This window comes from Strix uralensis, chromosome 2 (genome assembly GCF_047716275.1).
Source record: "Strix uralensis isolate ZFMK-TIS-50842 chromosome 2, bStrUra1, whole genome shotgun sequence".
NCBI classification, from domain to species: domain Eukaryota; kingdom Metazoa; phylum Chordata; class Aves; order Strigiformes; family Strigidae; genus Strix; species Strix uralensis.
This window is the reverse complement of record NC_133973.1, coordinates 131,951,526-131,973,071: the sequence shown is the minus strand read 5'-3', so window position 1 is coordinate 131,973,071 and position 21,546 is coordinate 131,951,526. Positions and strand designations below refer to the sequence as shown.

At 39.0% G+C, this 21,546-nt stretch overlaps 1 protein-coding gene across 12 annotated transcripts in view; it reads left to right on the top strand.

Annotated features, from left to right (window-relative positions):
• The window catches only part of PICALM (phosphatidylinositol binding clathrin assembly protein), a 71,432-nt gene extending 53,160 nt beyond the window's left edge, over positions 1 to 18,272 (top strand). For 4 of the 12 annotated variants that reach the window (XM_074860397.1, XM_074860394.1, XM_074860390.1 and 1 more), the window contains 9 exons: positions 1,475 to 1,582; positions 2,496 to 2,627; positions 2,717 to 2,747; positions 3,555 to 3,654; positions 5,190 to 5,213; positions 7,228 to 7,287; positions 9,551 to 9,655; positions 15,738 to 15,840; positions 16,809 to 18,272. In XM_074860397.1, coding sequence (XP_074716498.1) covers positions 1,475 to 1,582; positions 2,496 to 2,627; positions 2,717 to 2,747; positions 3,555 to 3,654; positions 5,190 to 5,213; positions 7,228 to 7,287; positions 9,551 to 9,655; positions 15,738 to 15,830 — 653 coding nt within the window. In that variant the 3' untranslated portion in view covers positions 15,831 to 15,840; positions 16,809 to 18,272. Of the gene's footprint in view, positions 1 to 1,474; positions 1,583 to 2,495; positions 2,628 to 2,716; positions 2,748 to 3,554; positions 3,655 to 5,189; positions 5,214 to 7,227; positions 7,288 to 9,550; positions 9,656 to 15,737; positions 15,841 to 16,808 lie in introns of those variants that run through there. The other 8 variants (XM_074860399.1, XM_074860395.1, XM_074860388.1 and 5 more) reach the window with 5 other exon arrangements.
• Positions 18,273 to 21,546: the final 3,274 nt, after the last annotated feature.

Sequence of the window (21,546 nt, the reverse complement as noted above, 5' to 3'; positions counted from 1 at the left end):
GTACACGCATGGTTTTAAGAGTTGCATGACATCCCATCAAAAGAATTCCTATCTGCAATGCAGAGTCTCTGAAATGGCTTGTTACACCTGACAGTATACTTGTCATAAAGATACTCATTTTGTTTTGTTATTTACTCCCTATCTTTTTTCCACATTACTGCTTCACATGTTTTGCTGTATGCTGTTTTCCTTGATTTAATGAAAAGTACATTGCTCGGGTTCTTAGAGATTGATGCTTTTGAGTTATGAGTTGTATGTTCCTTTAAGACAAATAGGAAGGGACAAGTAATCCATATTACTGTGAAGTTTATGTTCAAGGATAATATCCTATAGTTATTAATTTTTTAGGTGAAATGTGACATTTCAGGAGAATGTTAAGATTGAAATAAGGTGCTGTCACAGCAAGCTAAACAAAATCGAAGAAGTATTCTTGGTCAGTTATTTGCGCTCACTGCGATGTTTTACTGCTGATGTACTTGTGATCCTTTTAGTTCTCCATATCATCAAAATTTTCTTTTAGAAATGGGAATAGCTAGTTGTCAAGATGGCATCGCATTTTCTTTGGTCCTTTTCATATAAAGTAATAATTATTTCTGTAATTGCCTGAATATCAAGATGATGTACATGCACGCTTGTGTGCATAATCATATATAACATTAAAGAGTAAAATTCTAGAAACAAATCAGTACTGACTTTCATATTACTGAACTACCAGTACTGCTGAACATCATACACAATGCTTTGTACTGCAATAAATCTTCGCAGTATTGAAAAAAATTGCGTATTTGGAGAACACCGCTTTACAAATACATAGGAGACAAATGGAGTAAGTTCAGACAGAAATAGGAGTTGAAACTTGGCTTTAACTCCCCTGATGTTGCCATAATTACTAGAAACTTACCTGCAAAACATGGTTGCCTGCGAAGGGTGTGTCCAAAAATAGCTAAGTGCTATAAAAATTGTTAGTATTAAGAGTGTGGGATGCTTTGGCTCTTACTCTAGCTGTATCTGAGAAGTAAGACAACTAATACAAAACATGGAGGGAGTAATCTTCAGGCAAGTAATCTTGAAACAGGTTCTGTACCCAGCCAGTTTCTTTCCCTGGAGAAGCATGGTGATTATTTCCTCAATAATTTTATTGTAAGTATTTGGTAAAAGAATAAGGAAGATGTGAATAGTTAGTCCAGAGATTTAGCAGCTGCGGGGACGAGGAATGTCTTATGGCCCATCTGTCCAGTTTTTGAGACAAAAGCCTTCTTTGGAGGAGTAACTTCAAATAAACTCCAAACAAACTGCTTCCAGCTCTTTCTCTTAAATACTTCTCAGTGTCAGGGTGTAATCTGGACCTTTGAGGGATTCCTAGTCTTTCAGTGGTACTTAATCTACATATTTATTTGGTTTGTCTTGCATAAAGAAGATGGATTCATGGGAAATGCTGTATAAAAACATTCAACTTCTTTCTTTTTCCCCACAGGGTTCACTCCATCTCCTGTTGCTCAACCACAGCCATCAGCAGGCCTTAATGTTGACTTTGAGTCTGTCTTTGGAAATAAATCTTCTAATGTTGTCCTAGATTCTGGTGGTAAGACTCTAAAATAGATGATGTATGTCCTTTAACTTTTTTTATTCTTGAGGTATAAATCTCTTAATCTGTATTTACTCATACTGTTGTGACAGTGTTCCAGCTGAAGAAAAGAAAGCTGACTTTAAAAGGTCAATAGCAGCATTCTTCATCCAGTTTTTTCTTTATTAATCAAATCATTTTTCCTTACACACTGTTTCTGTGTGCACCCTGCTGAAATGTTTATTTATTTCCTTCACTTAACTATTTTGTGCATTAAAACTTCATACAGTGAACAGCCTTCATTTTTACATGCTGTCAACGGAAATTAAGTCTCTGTAGAGTGTGGTTGACAGATTTAAAGTTGCATCTTTATTTTATATATCTGTGCGACACATTTTTAGCACTTCTTTGCCTACCTGTTACTCTTTTTATGTTAAGATTATTTCAGAAAATGAGAAATTATCAAAACATACACAGTCTGCGTTGTAGTCATAGTTAGTACTCTTTCTTCTCTTTTGAGCATCTAGGAGGCAAATATTTTCTGGTCTTTTGAGATTGAACTCTTGACATTGGATTCTTTTTGGATAAACCAGTCATCCACTAAAAGCAAATACACATCTGTTTTTATAAGATTGACATACTTTAGATACTTATTCTTTATTTTGTTTCACACTTTGATTGCTTTGCAGTCATCATGAATCCATTCCATGTCAAATTGATGTCATGTAGATTAAACCAGTGAAATGTCCTTTCTGTAGTGAGTATCTCCTCCTTTATCAAAAGGCATAATAAGCTTTATCCTTCTTGTATAGCGTAGGTTAAATTTTGTATTTAGCCATTGTGTTGAACTTGCTGTGTATTTAATTGAATGTCACAACATTCATGAGAAGCCGGTGATTCAAATCACTTCTCTTATGTTTATCATTCCAAGGCTTTGATGAACTAGGTGGTCTCCTAAAACCAACAGTGGCCTCTCAAAACCAGAGTCTTCCAGTTGCCAAAGTACCACCTAACAAATTAGTGTCAGATGACCTGGATTCATCTTTAGCCAATCTTGTAGGCAGTAAGTATTGAACCACTATCATATAAATACTTACTTAATTCTTTTAAATGAATAGGATTTCAATAGTATCTTTTTCTAATTTGTGACAGATTTGGGCATTGGAAATGGAACTACTAAAAAGTGAGTATGCTTAATCAAGACTTGAACATTTTCATTTTCTTGATAGTAAAATTCCACGAGAGTATAGGTTCAAACCTGTGTGTAACAACACAGTATTAACCTTCAGAGCACATTTGGGACTGTACTTTGTTTCTCATACAAGGTATAATGAACTGTTGAGAGCTGTTGGAAGGTGACTGTAGTCTGAGTGGTACTGACAGTGATGTCAGCAGGCAAGATGTCCTCCTGTCTTGGATTCCTTTCAGGCTTTGTATATACTCAAGAAATGAGTTCATCAAAATGTTTCTTTGTAGGTGCAGGTAATCTTAGCACACCTTAAATACTTTGTGTGACCTGAGTGTGTGCAGAGCTGTATTAAAGATTGTGAAACTACATCGTCCGACTTGTGGTTGACCTTTAGACAAGTGAATTTTGAAACATGGCGTATTCTAGAATAGGCTCTAGCAGCAAAGTTGAGAATGTGATTAGCAAATTTCAGGCTTACTGGGACCATCTGTGTCAACTCTGAAATCATTCAGAAATCTAGTATGCAGTTGCTCCTAACCTAAACTATCTTGACCCAAGGAAAGATTAGTTTACCTGTGCTGGGGAACTTGACTCAGATTAGATAAAGCTGAGGTGGCTCATGTTAAACATCTTACCTTACTTTTCCTAGCTAAGCTGTCACAAGACTTTTTATTAACTCCTTTCCTAGAAGAGTTTCTTCCCTGACAAAAGAAGCCACATTTCCAAGAGAAGACAGTGTTGAGAGAGTTTTGTAACAAAATCCAATGTTTTCTAACAATTCTTAAAAAAATTTATTTAAAGTGATGTAAACTGGACTCAGCCAGGTGAAAAGAAACTAACAGGTGGTTCCAACTGGCAACCCAAGATTGCACCTACAACTGCGTGGAATGCTCCAACATTGGTAAGCAAATACTCATTTTAAAATAGTCAGTTCCCTGCAACTTAGATATGCAGGCTCATGTAGAACAGAGAAATTTGAGAGTAATCTATAATTGCAGTAAAAGGGTACTAGAAAATTGAAGGACTGGTCACTTTGAGATGTGTACTGCTTGGATTTGTTTTTCTGTGCTTCACGGTTCTAGTAAAAAGTTTGGGATGTGACACGTAGAGGTTTAGCATAAACTTCCAGTAGTGTTTGACCAGCCTCTCTCATGGCAAGGTAGCAGCCTTGGTGTTTCACTCAACTGATACAAAACTGAATCCCAGTGGTGTGGGGGGAGCACTTTGCAGTATAGAAAAGTGGAAGTGTAAAAACTCCGTTCTTCAGGTGCACTGATACGTCAAGTATGTATGTATAACATTACAGCTCAGCCTGCTCTGGGGCTGAGCATGGGCCGAGTGATTAATTCTCTTGATACTTGTAGAGGTGTCTGCAGTGATGTGGGCTATAGCTTTCTTAATGTACGTAACTACTGCTTTCCTGCCCTGATGTGTGCAATTTGTTTTTAATGCATGTCAATTTTAGCAATCAACTTCATAGTGTCTATTGTAGCAGGTAGTATTGGCAAGAATTTTTGGATAGAATGTAGAGTGGGGGTTCTTAGTTACATGCCAAAAAAACCCCCCCCGAGGTCGAGAGTTTATGAGTAGTTTTCACAATGCTAACAGAACATTTTTGCATGTGAATTCTACTCAACTTTTCACCAATGACCTGAAGAACTGTGCATGGACAGAACAGGTAACACACCACCCCCGAGGATTTATTGCATCTGACTAGAACTCACTGGGGGAGGTTGAATCTGCAGTGTAATAATGCAGCATTGTGGATTTCGAAAGAGAGAGCTTGTTTCTCTGGATCCACCACCTTCTTCCCTGCTGGGTGTCCCTTATCAACTCGCTACATTTATGTAGGGAGAAGTGTCTGTGGACCTTACCGGAGGGTGTGTAGATATTGAAGAAACCGTAACTACTCACCTGCTTTAATGACTGGTGGTTTGAGTTTACTTGTGTGCTTGAATCTGTTTAATAACTCGTGTCTTGTATATACATCTTCTTGTGATAAGTCATTACACTTAACAGCTTTTATTTAGAGATACTGTTGAGACAGTGCCTGTGAAACTGTTGTATTAACATAAAAATCTTGAAACAGAAATAATTGAGGGGAAAAAAGTTTATCTTCCTCTGCTGGTCTATTTATTGTGGAGTTGCTGCTGCTTGCTAAATAGATATGCTTTTGAAAATAAGGCTTTCTCGTCTTTGGGAAAAAGGCATATACCAAATAAATGGACTGTGCAACACAATTACAATCCTAATAACGATGACAGTGTCACAGGTGTATGCTGTCTCAGTAAATGACTTGAATTACAAGAATGTGTTGGGGTAAACATTTAATGTATTTGTGAACTAAAAAGCTATCTGTGTATATTCCATTGTGTAAGTATTTGCTTCTAATCCAGTGTTATTGCATTATGTAATTGTTCTCCCTGGGAAATACAGAATGGCATGCATTTTCCACAATACGTAAGTGAAACAACCCACAGCCTTTTTGCAATCGACTGGCATGCTGATATTAACCACTGCTGTTGCAGAATCTCATAACCTTCTTGCTATTTACACATTTCTCATTTTAAAATCTTTGGTGTGCCAAAAATTGAGCTTTTTCTAGCATACACAAACTTCATAGGTGGTCTGCAGGCTCTTGACTCGAATGATGGCATGGGAAATACCAAGATTATTTTTCCTTGCTTTAAACTGTACCATTTGCTGCCAGAGAGCTGGGGTGTGTGTCTGTGCTGCCTTTAATGCACTTGGTGAACTTTGAATGAAGATAAAAATGTTTGTGTTTGAATAACTGCATGAAACCTCACGGGCTTCTGTTATACTTGGCACTTTATCCACGTTTACGGTAGACCTTGATTTTAATATTTTTTTTCAGTTGGGGAGAGACCAATATGTCATTAATGCTCATATGAAAAAATAAAATCCATGCTGACAGTTTACAAAGGGCAAGCAATAACCTGTGCTTGCTGTCTGAGGAATGCAGTCTTTCATTTCAAAGTATTTTTTTTTTTTCTTTATGCCAATGGTGATATTGGTCTTTCCCTGTATTCTGTTTTTATTGCAGGGTAACTCTGTAACTAAAGGATGGTAGGTCCATACTTGAGCACTCAAAAATCAATTTAGTCAGCATGTTTGTGTGTGTGTAGGTGTGGATACATAAGCAAAGCAAAAAAAAAAAAAAAAGTAATTTTCAGGATAGCTTTGCCAGCTGTGTGAAGTATATGGATAGTACACAGTCTAGGTAATTCTCAATCAGGGAAATCTGATGGCAATTAAAATGCCACTAAAACTGGCTACTATCTATGAAAAGGCAGCTGATACCTTAGAACTGAATTCAGAAGCAGCTTTGCTGAATTTATCTACTTTAATTCAGTATTATTAATATTTTGTCTCTTCCCTATTTTCTGTATCAGTAATCTCTATACTAAGAAATGCATACAGTCTTTGTGTTGTCATGAATAGTAATCCCCACAGCAATAGCATGAAAATTAGACTGTTTTTTCTTAAAGGAGAGGGTAAAAGAAGGTGGAGTGGATAGACAGCAAGATCCCTGAATATTTCTAAGCACCGATTTATAATCGGGGGAAAAAAAACATTTTTTGTCTTTGTAAGAGTTAATACTGATTTAGAAAGTGGATAATGAAACTGTAGAACAAAGAATATGGTTAGGATATGGAGAACTGTCTTTAATGTGTTTTTCTAAGAGTTATCAGCTGTTTTTCTATGTGTGTGTTGCCAAGTTGTTTACAACACGTAGCTTCACCCCAGGTTTTGTCTGTTGACAGCAATCTTACTGTAACTTCAAAAAAGTCAAATTAGGTTAAGGGTAATATAAACATATTGCAAGGTACTAAGAGGGATTTTAACCTGTTCAAATTCACTGTACTAAGTGGGTGAGTGAGAGACAACGCAAGTCAGATATTCATGTTAGAGTTGAACTTATATTGCAGCATGGTAGGAGAATCCCCATAGCGTGTACGTCCTGGCTAGACAGAAGAGAACTCCTGTAGTGTCAGCAGAAGCAATGGCCATTTGGTCTTTCAGTCTTTAAAATTCTCTTAAGAATCCTTGTGCACCATTACTTCTGATACTGAAATATAAGTATATACTTCACAGGATTAAAAAAATGCTTCTGCTTCCTGAATATTTTCTCTCAAACTTCTGTGTCTCATACTGTGTTCTTCAAACAGGATGCTGAGAGAATGGTAGCTTGCAGTTTAGTCAGCCAGAATTGTAACAGGTTAAAAGCAAATACATAATCAGATTTGCTGCGATTGCCTAGAAACTTTAGTTTAGGTATTGTATTCTATCTGAAATAATTTGGATACAGTCTTAACACAAGATTGCAAATCCTATTTATTCTTTGCTATATTCATAGTAAGCTAAGTGCTGCAGTTGACCCTTAGAAAGCAATGTCTTGCCAGTGTGCAGCTGATCTCTTCTCCTCTCAGCTCACCACTGTTTTTCACACCAGGCACCACCTGTAATGGCATATCCTGCCACAACGCCAACGGGAATGATGGGCTATGGGATGGTGAGTGGAACTCCTGTCACTCAAGTCAGATGCTGTATATCGTTTGATTGCTTATAGCTTGGTAGCAGTTGTTTTTCTGAACCATTTTACTGAAGACTGAATTTCAGCTCATATTGGTTTATTCTTCACCAAATCGTTAAGTCCTGGTTTTCTGAATTACTTCAGTGGTTATTGTTCGAAATTACGACTGCCCTTTCTTGCCTCATTTGGTTTTTCATAAACTTTTTTATATTAAGACGTTCTTGGTGGGATGTGAGTATATCATGTGAGTATAGATAGCTGCATTCGCAACAGGAATGTTTCATCGGTGAAGTGAAACCTTCCTTAAATCTAATTATCAATGCTACAGAACTGCAAGTCTGTGACACTGCCATGTGCTGTGGTGTCAACTGAGAATTGAATCTCTTGGTGACACAGCAGTACTGGAAGGCTTTTGACGTAAATCTGACCTTGCTGCTTGTTGGTCTGAAAAGTTGTTCAAATTTTTGATCTTATTTCAAATTCTAAAATATTTCTGAAATTATATGCCTTAACTCTTCTGTATTGGTATGGTGTTTATGTAGCACAGCTCTGCTGGGTGAATAAAGGGGGAGAACTTCCTTAGAAGAATTATTCTATTAAAGGGCTCACAGATTAGTATAATGAAAATAAGCTAAATATTTCATCATATAATCAAATTAATGACTTAACATTTGTATATGCTCAGTAAGTGAACTGCAGAAATGGTCAACTATGTTCCTGAGGGTCTTTTGGGAAACTATCATATTCCCTATTTTCCATCCACGAACAACTGTAGTATGTTCTGTGCAAAGTTGTTGTGGTTAAACCATCTTTAGTGTTGATTCAAACTTGATCTACACAACTTTGCACTGACTGTACTGGGAGCATTTTCTTAGTTATTTTGTTTCAGCAGCTGGGGAAGGTAACATGTACATTATACTATATGTATTACTTCCTATGCACTATATACATATGGTTAACTATATATATAGTATAGAATGTAATCTTGCTTGTTTCATAAAGCAGCTTTCATCGCGGGGTTTAAATGCCAATGTAAAATGGAAACTGGAATTAATAGGAGCCTTAGCTCTGTTACCCTGAGTTGCTGTTACTTGTTCTAAAGCGTGCAACGCCTGGGCAGATGGGCAAGATGGGCCATTACAGAATGACCAAGTAAGCTTTATAACGCATCCTGAAAACCATCCTGGCTCATTCAAACTTTACTCAGGATGTTTACTGTTAGGAATTTCTGAAACGTTGGCCAATTTTACAGCTCTTGTGTTTAATTTTTCCTAAAAGCTGTAGTAGGTACCATAGTTTTGAGCATGGCTGTTTCTAAGCAGCAGCCTAGTAGCAGGCAGTGCCTTGGTGAGGGCATACTGGGACAGGCAATTTCACTAGTACCTTTACAATTCCTTGTCTGCTGGTTCCTGTGTCTTCCTTGTGCCAGCAGTTATTTTTAACTTTTTTTTCGTAGGGTGTTTTCATCAGGGAAAGTTTCTTGAATGGGTTCATGTTATTGCCCAGGCAGGTAGTTGGCGTGATGGGAGTACCACTGGGATTAGTCAAGGAAAAGCTGCTTGGCATGGGGATTGCTTCAGTAGGACTGCTGCTGGGTATCAGCCTGAGCCTGAGGGAAGGGCAAAAGCAGCACCAGAGATGGGCGTCTACCTAAACAAAAAAACCCCTCATTTCTTAGACCATTCATATATGTTAAATTCTTAATTTGGCTCAGCCAGTCACACTTTAGACTTTGATTGCATAATGACAACATTAATCATACGTATAGTTCTCAGTTTTCAATTTTTCTTGAACTCTGTCAGCTCTGCGATGATATCTGTAAAAATGTTCTTGTACTTTCGAAGGCAGACAGGGAAGTGTTGTCACACCTCGGTTTTGGGAGCAAGGGGACCAGCACAAATGCTTGTGCTTAAACAAGTATTTTATTGTTTTGGATCTTTGCAGCAAGAGATTAAATGGGCTCAGTTGTTATTGAGAGTGTTCCTTGAAATGGCTCTAATGTTCCTTTCTAGTGAGGTTGTGCTATTACAGCTTTTTCCTAAGTATATGTGGCACTGTGCTTTGACCTATTACACATAAAAGTATTACCTTTTTTTGCAGAATATTGTAGAAAGATCTTATATGATTGCATGTATCGAATATAACCAAGACTTTTCACCCATTTACCATTTTCATTTCTCTCCTTAAATATTTGCAGTGTATTAATCCTATGTGTGATTTGATGTTGTCTGGATTTTTCTAGCCATCACAGATGGGAGGCATACCAGTAATGACACAGCCAACTTTAATATACAGTCAGCCAGTCATGAGACCACCAAACCCTTTTGGCCCTGTACCGGGAGCACAGGTGTGTATATTCAAAATCATTGGTGCTAGGAACAGATTACAGCTGGGTCAGTTTCTTTAAAAGTATTTTAATATATTCTTGTGTTGGACAGATGTATTGTACAAGCCTGCTTCTTATGTCCGGGTTGGCAGCATCAAGTTTGTTTTACTGAAGCAAAGAGGACAGTGTTTTAAGGCATTGTTTTTCTGGGAATGTGTCTGAGATTATCCTCAACACCCCAGTGAAAGGACAAGAATAGTTAATGTCTGTGCTGTTTGCTGAAGACAGGCTTTTTCCCCAAAGTTTGTGTTCTCTGTTGCTTTACCTCTAAGTGTGGCTTTGAGATTGTGCTGTTCCAGCTTTTTCCTAAGTATATGTGGCACTGTTCTTTGACCCGTTATACTAAAAGTATTAGATTATAAAGTAACCAAGTCTGGCAGTAGCTGTAAACTTTTTAAGGGTAAACTGCATGCTTTTATGACGGCATTTAGGAGGGGACAGACAGGGTGCAATGGAGCCTTTTCAGTCTGTGAATGTTATAGATGGGTTTGAAAAGAACATGGTATCAAACCTGGTGAAGCTTCAACCCAACACCTGGTTGTTAGTACTAACCACTCTCAGTGGGGAGGCACACGGCATGTTCATGGCAGTTTTCACCATTGTGTTCTCTAAAGGTCTCTGTATTCCTCCATGTTTTAGCAGAAGACAGTATTTCCAGTGAAGATACTCAGTAGCTATACCAATCTATCTGGCCTTTCCCTGTTAAGTAAGGTGTTATGTTAAATGGAGTGTTCCCTAAATTGCCTGCTCTTCTGCTTCTTGTGATATGTTGCGTATAGATTCATTCCCTAATGTACTGGAACAAGAGTGTGTGCTGAAGGGTTACTCTGAACACTGAGAAGAACTGACTGGAGTTGAATCGTACCTTTTATTGTTTGTTTTGCAAACTTCTGTCACTGGGAAGTTTATCTGAACCCACTTTTTTAACCCAGTAGCCACCTGAAGATAGTTTTTTGCAGAGAAACATTTTTAAAATAAATGGAGCAGGTGGGGGACAGACAACCTTGAACACCATCATATTATTTTCAGAAAACACTGAAATCATTAAGACTTTGTTGTGCTTGTAAACTGTAGTTAGAGGCAGAGCCAAGTTTAGGTGGCAGATTGGAACTCCAGTATTAACATTGTGGTTTTACTTACCAGTCAAATGTTTCTTTGTCAAAGTTCACACTGTACATCTTAACTCGTTTAGAAAAATATAACACATTGGGGCTGTATTTTGATCTCGCTATGAAAAGCTCTCTTTAGGTGACTATTTAAAAACATGCATGTATAACTTCACTCAGGTGTATGTTGGTGTATGCGTGGGGAGTATACGCATGTTTTGGGACTGGAGTGTGGAGGGAAATGAATTCAGCAGTAGGTTAGAAGGAAAAAGAGCTTCAAACCTTTTTCAGGGCCTGAATCTGATCCTTTAGCAGGAGAGGCTGTGCTGTGTGCTGACAGTGGGCAGTATGTTCATTGTCTTCCTTAAAATGGAGCCTTGTGGAGAGATTTTTAAATTTTATTTTAAAGGCTTTATTTGAAAGGGATGCTGTTAGCTTTCTTTAGAAATGCAATTTTCAATTGACTTTATTTTGGACTTCTGAGAGCTGCTTTGCACATTCACTGTCGCTTAAGACAAGTGATTTGGTATCTTTCACATGAGTTTTATACTGTTTCAGTAGGAAAAAATGTGGTTTTGATGCTTCTTAACTAGAGAACAAGTTAAAGGATCCTCAAGGATAAGAGGTTTTTTTGTGCAATTCCCAAAATGTCCCTTTAAAAAAAAATATATCTGCCTACCTGCCCAATTCAGTTATAAACGGGTAGATAGGTCTGAATAGCCAGGTGAGCCTTTCTGCTTCATTTGACATTGCAGGGCTTGGTCTGGGTTGAATCCCCACTGGCTGTCATAACAGGAGAAAGAGCAATTGGTCACAAGTGAGGTGTGTAGAGCTGTATTTATTGTGCTTCTCTGACAACGTGTTTGGCTCCTGGGAGAATTAATTTGATGGAAAACACAGCCTCTGAATCAGCATTTGCTGTGTGGCTGGGAAGGGTTTTCCCTGAGACACACACAGAGTCTGTGTTGCTTGCAGGTGTTTTCAGAAGTCTGACATCAATAAAGCAACTTAAATGAAACAAAGGCTGCGTGTGAGAGCTTCTTCCCCATATACAGCAGAGGTGGCATTTGCTAATGTCTGGCCACGGAGGGGAATTACAATATTATTACACTAAACTTACTGTATGCTTAGTCTTGGGGTGGGTCAGAGAACATACTTGTCTGTTTAGGTTTAGTTAATACTCCCGTTGTGCCAGAAATAGAAATAGGAAGATAAAGAAATAAAATGTGTTCTTGGGGTAAGTAAACAAATCTTAAAGAACACATAATGGTTATCTGAAAGGCACGCTATTCAAACTGCCTACATCCCACCTGGATCACTCTGAACACCATTATTTTGTCCATGGTGTCATCACTGCCAAAAACTAAATTGTTTTTCATGTTTATGTGTAAAGCACCAGATTATATCACTTACCTCTAGTCTGCTGAAAGATCTTGGCTGCTGTCTGCAGCAAAGAAACTTGAAGGTACTTAAAAGCATAATGACAGTTATGAAGTTGCTGAAAAATTATATTGACGAGTTGTGTGTTGGGAACTCCTCCTGCTTTCTATACAGACTGGTAAAATAAGCATCCCAATGTTGTGCAGTTTCTTTATAACTTGAACTGGTGTTCCTAACTTGATAGTCTTAAGGATTTGTCTTAATAAATATACCTTTCCTCTCTCTAGACACACCTATTTTGCCTTGCTTTCAAGTGTTCTGTTTACATGCATGCAACTTTATTTCTACTTGTTGTGATCAGAAGCAAGGGTAGTTTGGTTTTTTTAAGGGCAAAATAATTTTAAACAGTTGGGAATGAGACAAGGACAGTTGCTTCTTTGAAAATCTAGGTGCAGAAGGTATTCGTAGTTTTAAAAGAAACTGGTGTGTACCTTTTTTCTTTGAAATCACTTATCTTGCATTAGGGTCAGTATTTCACGCTTGAGAAAGAATAGCTTTCATCATGATAAAATAGCAGACTTCCCTTACTGCAAGATGTTACATCGTGCTACCCAGAACAGTGAGAATGGTCATAGTTGTTTGATTAAATTTTAGCTGGCAGGGGCGGGGGGAGAGTGTGTGTGTGAGGGAGGGACAAGCTGAATCAATGGTCCAAACAAGGTTAAAGAGTAGCCAGAGTGATGGCAGATGTGATACAGTACTGCAAATGCAGAAAATTTCAGACAAACCACATTTGAATGATGTACAGTTAACTGGAATATAACTACCCTTTGTAAGACCTGAGCGTCGTAGTGCACAGTAGCAGTGCTTGAATGTTCACCACCACCAAAAACATTATTGTGTTGGCTAATATAAAATGGTACAATAGTGACAAACCGGTGGTATGCCTGCAAATGTTACATATTCTGGTCTGATTACCCCCAAAAGACATAGCCTTAGGAAGGCAAGCAGCTGGGTAGTGAAAATTTTAAGATTTAAAATAGAATAAAGAAATTACTCGGCCTGCTGCCAGCATCTGTGTGATTTGTAACACTGCAGTTGTTAATGTCACTGAATTGTACGGAAGAAGTAGTAGGAGTGATCACCTGGTGATGTTGAAGAATGGGTAAATGTGCAAATGAGGAAGTTGGTTTTGTGGGAGATATTGGCTTTGAGTTGTGGTTTGATTTTTTTTTTTGAAACTGGAAGAACAGGGTATGAAGTTCAGGACAGACATGCCAGAAAGTAGACTTTACAGGTACTGCTTTTGGCATATTAATCCTAAAATATAACAACCTGACAGATTTAATGAGAAACCAGTATCTAGCTAATGATGGGAATCAGCACAACACTCGCTTATGGAGGGGTTGTTCTGTGTTACTGTGACTCTGGGGAGTTTTTGTCTTTGTTGGAAGCAGCGAGAATTGACGACTGATGTTGGAGTCTAAGCGTTGGGTCTGATCCAGCACAGTACGTTGCATTTCAGATCACACGAGTGCTGGGCAGTAGGGAGGCTAAATCCACAGTCCTGGACACATTAGTGCTAGAGAAACTGATGGCCAGTGCTGTTGTTTTAAATGCTTCTCCCTAGAAATTGCTAAAGTAGGTTCTGGTTTTCAGATACATTTATAAGCAGTATTCTGGATAGTTGCAATGTAGGAAACTGGCTACCTATACTTTCCACGGGTTTTTTTTTTAGGCCTCCTTTTTAATAATTAGAGATATCTAGTTAAAATATGTTTTTACTGTAAGGTGCTGTCTTGTCTGAATTTGTCTGTGGCATCTAGGAAGTAGCATTGTCAAGTTTTTTCCCAGTATTTAACCTGAAAAGGCTTCCTGAAATTTCACCTCTGTTTCTGGTTACATGCTGATGTCGCACAAATGACAGAGCTCTAAACCTACCAGTCTTCCACACTGCTTTCAAACTGGGACATTACTTTGGACTTGATACCAATTGGAGATTTGCCAACTCAATTTAACAGAAGTTTTAATCTGTCACTTCAAGCCACTTGACCGTGAAGAGGCAGAATGTCTCATGAAGTCCAGTCGCAGCAGGCCTGCCTTGCTGAAGTTACGACTCAGGTGGACTTGATCCTTAGTCTGGCTCAAATCCTGGAGAGCGGTGGGGTGTGTTGAGCTACGGCTTTCCAAAGGGAACAACCAAGTTTAAAAGGGGAACTTCTGACATCCTGAAGCTGCTTCTCAAGCACTTCCCATTCTGTCTCATGACTCCTCCATAATCTGTTTATGGGGACTGGATCCGAGTGCCCCATTGGGAGTGGGGTTTCGGGAGGGAGATGAAGATTCCAACCCAGATAGAGAGTATTGATCCTGAAAGAACTCCTCCTCCTCACGTGGTTTCTGAGGTAGAGATGAACATGAAAAATTTAAATTTGCAATGACAATATTTACACTCTGGGCACTTCTGCAAGCAGTTCCCATAAGCGTGTTCCCTGTCATGCGTAGGTTGGCAGGCATTCAGTGTTTCCAAAGAAAACACGTCTTCATACGATGCTTTTTGCAGTGGGTATGAAGTGCAAATATGCACTGGTGATTAGTGACTCTGAGTAAACTGTTAAAGTGGTGGAATCTGAAATGGAGAAAGCTGACTTTCATTTGTAACTGCAAAAACATGCAAGCTCTGAGGGAGGAGAGCAAACAATTTAATAAAGCACCATTTATAACTGGGAAAGCACTAACAGAGAAGGAAAAGGGCTAAAAAAAATAACAAATAGCAGATACTCCTGCAATTACAGCCTGCAGATTATTGGTCCCTTTCAGCAGCAGCAGCTGGAATGCCAGTATTAGAGTAAATGATGTGCTTATATGGCTGAATTTGTAGTGCGGTGCTTTAAATACATGGCTATAGGATTTGATTTTTGTTAGTATGGACTACTGGTCTCAGTCTTAAGTTCTCACCTAAAACGGCAGCAGTTGACAAACTCATCTGTTTATTTTTTTCCACCCCCAGAACATATCCCATGTCCTCCTTCCAGGCCCCACATTGACAATTATCCGTTGTCTGCTCTCCAGCTTCTTTTTATACACATTTGATTTTGAGAGGAAAAGATGCTGAGAGCCATTTCTTCTGGAGAAGGCACCTGGAAAGCTGCCATGCTCTGGCCAGACCCCCAGTCTCATCTCTCCCTGCCAGGACGTAGTTTGGCAGTAAAGCAGGGAGAGTGCTAACCTGTTTCACAGGAGTGTCAGGCTTAATGTTTTGTATCTTCTTTCGAAGAAAACTGCTGTGAAAGTGCGAGGTTATCTGCTTATTTGGCAACTGCCAATTGAAGTTTCCTTTATGGAGGGTCATGTCCAGCTTGTTTCTGCATTACACCAACCATTGAAGAGGCTTTCTGTTTTCCATATGACCAAACACCTTGTTTTAATAGTTGATTTCTGCCAAGTTTGCCTCTTAGCCTCCCCTTGTCCTTTCATTACACGTTCAGCTTTCATATTCTGTCATTCTGAGACCTTTTTTCTTTTTCTTTCCCTTTCTCTGTCGTCTTTCCTACTAGCTGTCTGCAGCATCCAGCCCTTCCAGTCAGAGTCCTCACAGAGCCTCAGGAAAGGATCCCTTTGCAGAGCTCTCTCTCCAGGATTTCTTGTAGAACAACTTAGGTATTGTCCATTATTCTGGGGAGATGCTGGTTTTTGTGATATAAAACAAAATTAAAGTTCTAATTCAAGTTTTATTAACATGACTAGAACTGTTTCTGAAGAAAATAAAAACAAGTCATGTTGAGTTGGAAGCATTGTGGAAGTGACTCGGAAACTTGATGTACTTAACTGAAGTGGCTTATAGGCCCAATCAAGTCATTTTTGCTTCAGTCCATTGGAAATAAAGTTTAATAGTTCCCTTCTGAACTGCAAGAGCCAGCACACGTGGTACTTGCTGCAGTCAGGGGGAAGGAACTGGTACCTGTTATTTCAGGAAAATGTTTAGGGTTCGTGGTTAGCAGCAAACACCTGACTGCTGCTGGCAGTCTGCTCGTGCACTTCACCAGATTGCTCGGCCAAAGACTTTGCTTTATGCAGGAGGAGTTACTCGTTCCACGGGTACAAGGGTTAAATTTTGGTACAGACGTGCACTGGAGGAGTTCTGTTCTCTTTTATCAATCAGGGACAGCTGTGAATTAAATACTAAAATGGGTGAAACCATGAAAAAATTCAAGAATACATTGTGTAAAGAAAGAGTAGGGTTTATTGCACCCAGTGTTCTGCTTTTCTTTGTGCATTTCCTCTGGTTCAGCCTGAACAATGACCTTGAGTTCTCTTCGTAGTGATGTTGATCTGTGTTACGCTGCCACTGGTGACAATATCGTGTGGATAAGGAGAGGGTTTTATTGTTGGACGAGCCAGCTTAATGCAAAGAGGTGTTCCAAAGGCTGGTGTAGTTGGAAAAAACATCCTGATGGCTTTTGGTTATTTTCTGGCCCTGATTTTGTAAAATTTTTATTTCTGTTTAAAACTTCAGATCTTGGGGTAGCTTGGGCATTTGAAGAATGGAAATTTTTGAGGAAAACACAGGTTTATAGTGAAGTCCTACTTCTGTTGGATGTTAACACGAGGGTTTTTAATCTTTCCAGATTCAGTTTATGTAACTGTGTTAGACGGAAGAGAAAGGAACGTTTCCAAAAAAATGTGCTCACCAGTAAACCCCCACTTCCAGGAAAAAATGAACTTCAGTCTCTCAAACTCTCCTCTTCCATTAAATGATGCAGTGAAATGATGAAGACCAATGAAGGAACCTGGGACATCTCTGTAAGAAAACATCAATATACCATAAAAAGCCAGGAATTGCAATGAATTAAGACTAAGATCTATTTTTTTGTCCTGGTGACTAACACATCGATACTTTCAGCTTCTAATCCATAATTGGTAACATACGAAGAGAAGCCTTTATTCTGGAAATTGAGATTGGTGTTTGGAAATGGTGTCTGGAATGGAGACGTGTCCTTTACCGTAACTCGAGACAAGACTTTGGGCAGGGGAGGGTCAAATCCTAACTCTTAATTCTGCAGTTACCTTTTCTTCAGTCCTCACAAACGTAGGCACAGCAGTAATGGAAATTAACTTTTTTTAAAAATTATATATTCAGTTTGCAGTAGACATTCCTTATGTATTATTGTTTGTATTTATTTATGATTATCAATTTAACATTAATATTGTATCAAAAAAACCTCCTTATGAAAATGAGTATGGATGTATACAGTATGTCTGATTTTTATCCACAAAGAATGAATCTGATTCAGAATGCTTTTCAGCTGACATACAGAGCACTAAATATTTTAAAGGTCTGAATCTAATGAATTCTCAGTATATATGGGAATTAGGGAAGAGCTGTAAAATGCATTAATCCTTATAGTCAATTCTGTGCCTAGGATTTTGCAAGGGAACAGTTAACTTGACTAGAAGAAGCACTACATTTTTAATTCAGCATTAGTGCATTGGGAAGGAACTTTATTGCTTTGTGCTTGGCATGTCATTATTTTTACATTTGACATTATAAGGCCTTTCCAAAATGAATGTGAGGAATTGCTTTCACTTTAAGACTTTCCTTCTTTTCTGTAAAAAAAAAAAAAAAATAAATTGAGGTGGTGTGTGTTGTGGGGGGGAAAGCCTTTTCATTTGGCTAGTGCCATGTTTATGATCATGTACCTTTTAAGAGTAAAAAAGGGAAAGTAGCTTCCTTACATATGTCTAGTGGGTATTTAGTTAACGAAGAATTAAAGTAGCACTGTTGATCGGTGCTTTGTGTAAATACATCATAACTTTTGGGTGGAGTGGGGCCTTCAGAGGGATAGTCGATGATATGAAAGCAATTCTGTACATGAATTAAGCATACTTGCTGCATTGTCTCTGCAGATTCTATTTTTGTTTAAAATATTAAAATGTATGTTAGCAAAAATGGGTGGATTTTCAAATAAAATGCAGCTTCCACAGAACTTTTGTTACGGTATGAAAGTCTGAGGTGCTTCTTTTCTTTTTGCTGCTTAAAATGTGCACTGATAATTGCTTTGTTTACTTAATAAAACACCAAATGTATTTCATATCTGCATATTGTATTACAGGAGGTGCAGTGAGGTGATCTATATCAGTGAGGTGCTGTAGTAGGCAGCCTTAGTCCCACTACAAATAATGACTTGTCTTGTTAAGAGCCAGATTCCTTACTTAATATACTTCACAATCTTCTACTTTTTCAAAATATTCATGGCAATAAATTTGTATGGTTTATAACTGAGCAAGAAGTATAAATATGCCCCCCCCCCCCCCCCGTTATTTAGGTATCTTCCCTAATCTTCCAGCAGAAGGTGATGCTGAAGAAGCTTTGAGCACTTTGCTGAGACCATCTGCAGTGAGACACTAGTTTTCATCACAGGGAGATTTGACAGAAGTGGAATTTTCCTCTTCTCAATTACCTGAGGCTTGTCCTGAAGGATGTACATCATTAAATGAGATCTAAAATTTCTTTTGAAAATCATGAATAAAAAAAAACCCCTGAACCTGTTATTTGTAGAGTATATAATGTACACACCTCCATCTGATGTTAAGATTCATTTAAATCTTTACATTCCTACAGCTGAGGCTTTCAGTGTGGGACTGTACCCCTAGATTTTGCTTGCATTCAGAATATCAAACATACGAATTGTCTAAACGTGGTTCCTTTTAGAGCTTTCTGAAGGAAACTAGTGCGTCAGAATTGCCACACTACCTTATTTATAAATTGGAGTATTATATTATTAAAACAACTGGGTTCACTTCTTGAGACAATTACTCTTGCCAGAACAAAAACCTGAACAGCTTGTAACTTCATATGTTTTCTACAAGCCCAAATGTAGAATCTTCATCTGAAGACAAATCTAAATTCTTCTGCTGCTTCTGTTCTTTGTAGGTTTGCAACGAGCTGAACTGTTCTGTGCAGTAAATTGACACTGACAATACCTCGGGAAATGTTTAAAAACTGTCTTTGCATGACTTTACATGACATCAGATGGTCCATTCAACCAGCTACTGGAATAAGTGACAGAGTGTCCCAGCTGACAGACAGCCCTTCAGCAGGAAGGAGGGACAGGGTCAAGCCCTGTATCTTTGATTAGACAAAAAGTGTCTGTTTTCAGAGCCTGGTATAAATTTTGCAGCGATATAAATGAATTGCAACTTGAAGGCCATGACATAATTGAGATAAAGATTGTGGTAGAAAAATGAGAATTAGGTGCCAGAAAGCACTGGGAAAGATAGGAAATGTTGGTGGGAGCAGAAGATTGACAAGATAATGTGAGAGGTAGTGAAGAAATGTGCTGAACACAGAAGAAGAAGCAACGTTAATGGGAGCATACATAAACTGAATAAGAGCTTTTTCCTTGGCCTGTGGGTGATCTTTTGGCTTGACCCTTGCAGCTCGCTCCCATTGCAGCGGAGGGAGCAGAAACAGTCTTTGACATCTTTTGCTGAATTTGCCCAACAGGAAAAATCAGTGAGTTAACTGATGTTTTCCATGTTCAAACTGGAGAATGAAGGGACTTGGCTGGTCAGTCGCTTCATCCTGCCTAGATCAGGAGAATGAGTGAGGAAGAGAACCTTGGGCAGGTTCCCCTGAAGGTGTAACATTGCTGCTGCCCACTTGCACCCTTTTGTAGCTGAAGGCTGAGTAAATACTATATCCACCTCACTTGTGGGACAGGACTTGCCCAGGATAACAAACCAGGCTATGGGGTGAGTAAAACACATTTACTTCTTTTCTTGTTTCTCTGCTGTTGAGGCAAAGATCAAAAAGCCTTGGAACAAACAACCAACTTAAAAGTTACGTTGTGTGAGCCAGTAACAGTCCTGAAAATGTGTTGGGTGCAGCGTATTGCTCTGGGTATCCGGCAGCTGCGCTATACGAGGAGAGCGGAGCTCCTGTGCTTATCTTCATAGCCTGGCTCTCTGCTTCGCTCACGGTGGTAACTGCTGAACTTCCCCATGCCAGCTACAGCAATTGCCCAAGTACTGTTTTTCTAGAAAAGCATTTGGTACAGTTTTAGCCTCTTGCTGCACTTCAATCGCTAAAAGTGAGGGAAAGATCCAGCACCATGTCCAATCCCAGTTTTCCATGGCTCGGTGGAGATGTTTGATGGGCCACATACGGCAACGGTTGTTGGCATTTCGTTACCGTGTCCTGTCCTAAAACAACACGGGGTTTGTGGTAGTCTGCAGAACATGAGCTCTGAAGTGTCGTGTTACAGAGAAACATCCTTCCTTCTACAGTGGACTCAGAATTCAAGGGAAAGTCTTTTTCAGAGGAAAATCCAGCTGCAAAACATCAGTGGCTTAAGACGCTAATACCATTAGATTCTCTGTTCCTTCCTTGTCACTGTAGTGTAACTTTTCAGTCCATTAGCTTCTGCCTTGACCTTATTCTGGCAAACTCCTTCTAGCCCACAGAAGCAGAGCGTTTAATAACTTCTCTCTCAGAAAGCAGCCAAACAAGAACAAATGCTGCAGAACAAGTCTCCTACCCTCATTTCCCAAAACACGCAGGTCTGAACCTGTGGAAAGATTGCCTTGTTATATAACCCAGCTGCATCGAGGGCTGCAAACCTCCCAACTTTTGGTTTTTAAGTAACCTACATTCCCCGCAGCTCAGGCTGGGGAGAGATCAGACTTGCACAGCCAGACTATAAAGCAATGTAATCCAATTGCTTGACTCTAGAGGGAAATAGCTCTGAGAGGGTTCAAACCAGCAGTGTGCTGAGGTAAGCAGCTCCTTTAATCACTTGAGTGGATCCAGGCTAGCAGTACACCCCACGCCATTGTGCTTTTTAGGCATTTGACGGATTGATGTTTCTCGGTTCCAGCAAATGGACTTCAGTTCTATTAAAATGGCTTTTATTACCACACACTTACATGCAACTTGGGTAATGATCATATTTCTTAAACTTTGAATTTCCAGTGAACACTTGTGAGGTTTTTTTCCTGTTGAAACTGCAAGTTTCTTTGAGTTGTGTGCCAGTCAAATACATAACTCCAGCTCAACCAAGGCTTTGCTTGGATTATAGTTGTGGGGACACATGGATGCTTTCCTGCATCTTGTAGCCTGGTGTTCTATAGTTGTCTTGCACAACAGAAACACGGTAAAGAAAAGGTATTTCATAATGCTGGGAATTTAAGAGTGACTAAGTTTTGTCCTAACTGGAGTAGTGAACCCTGGCTCCCATTGTTTGAGTTGGAAGCATTGGCCGTGCTGCCAGAAAGTGGACTGATCACCCCTCTGTTTTACAACATGTTGTTCATTGCCGAGAGATTTTGCCAGAAACAAAATTATCAAATCCAGATGCCTCATTT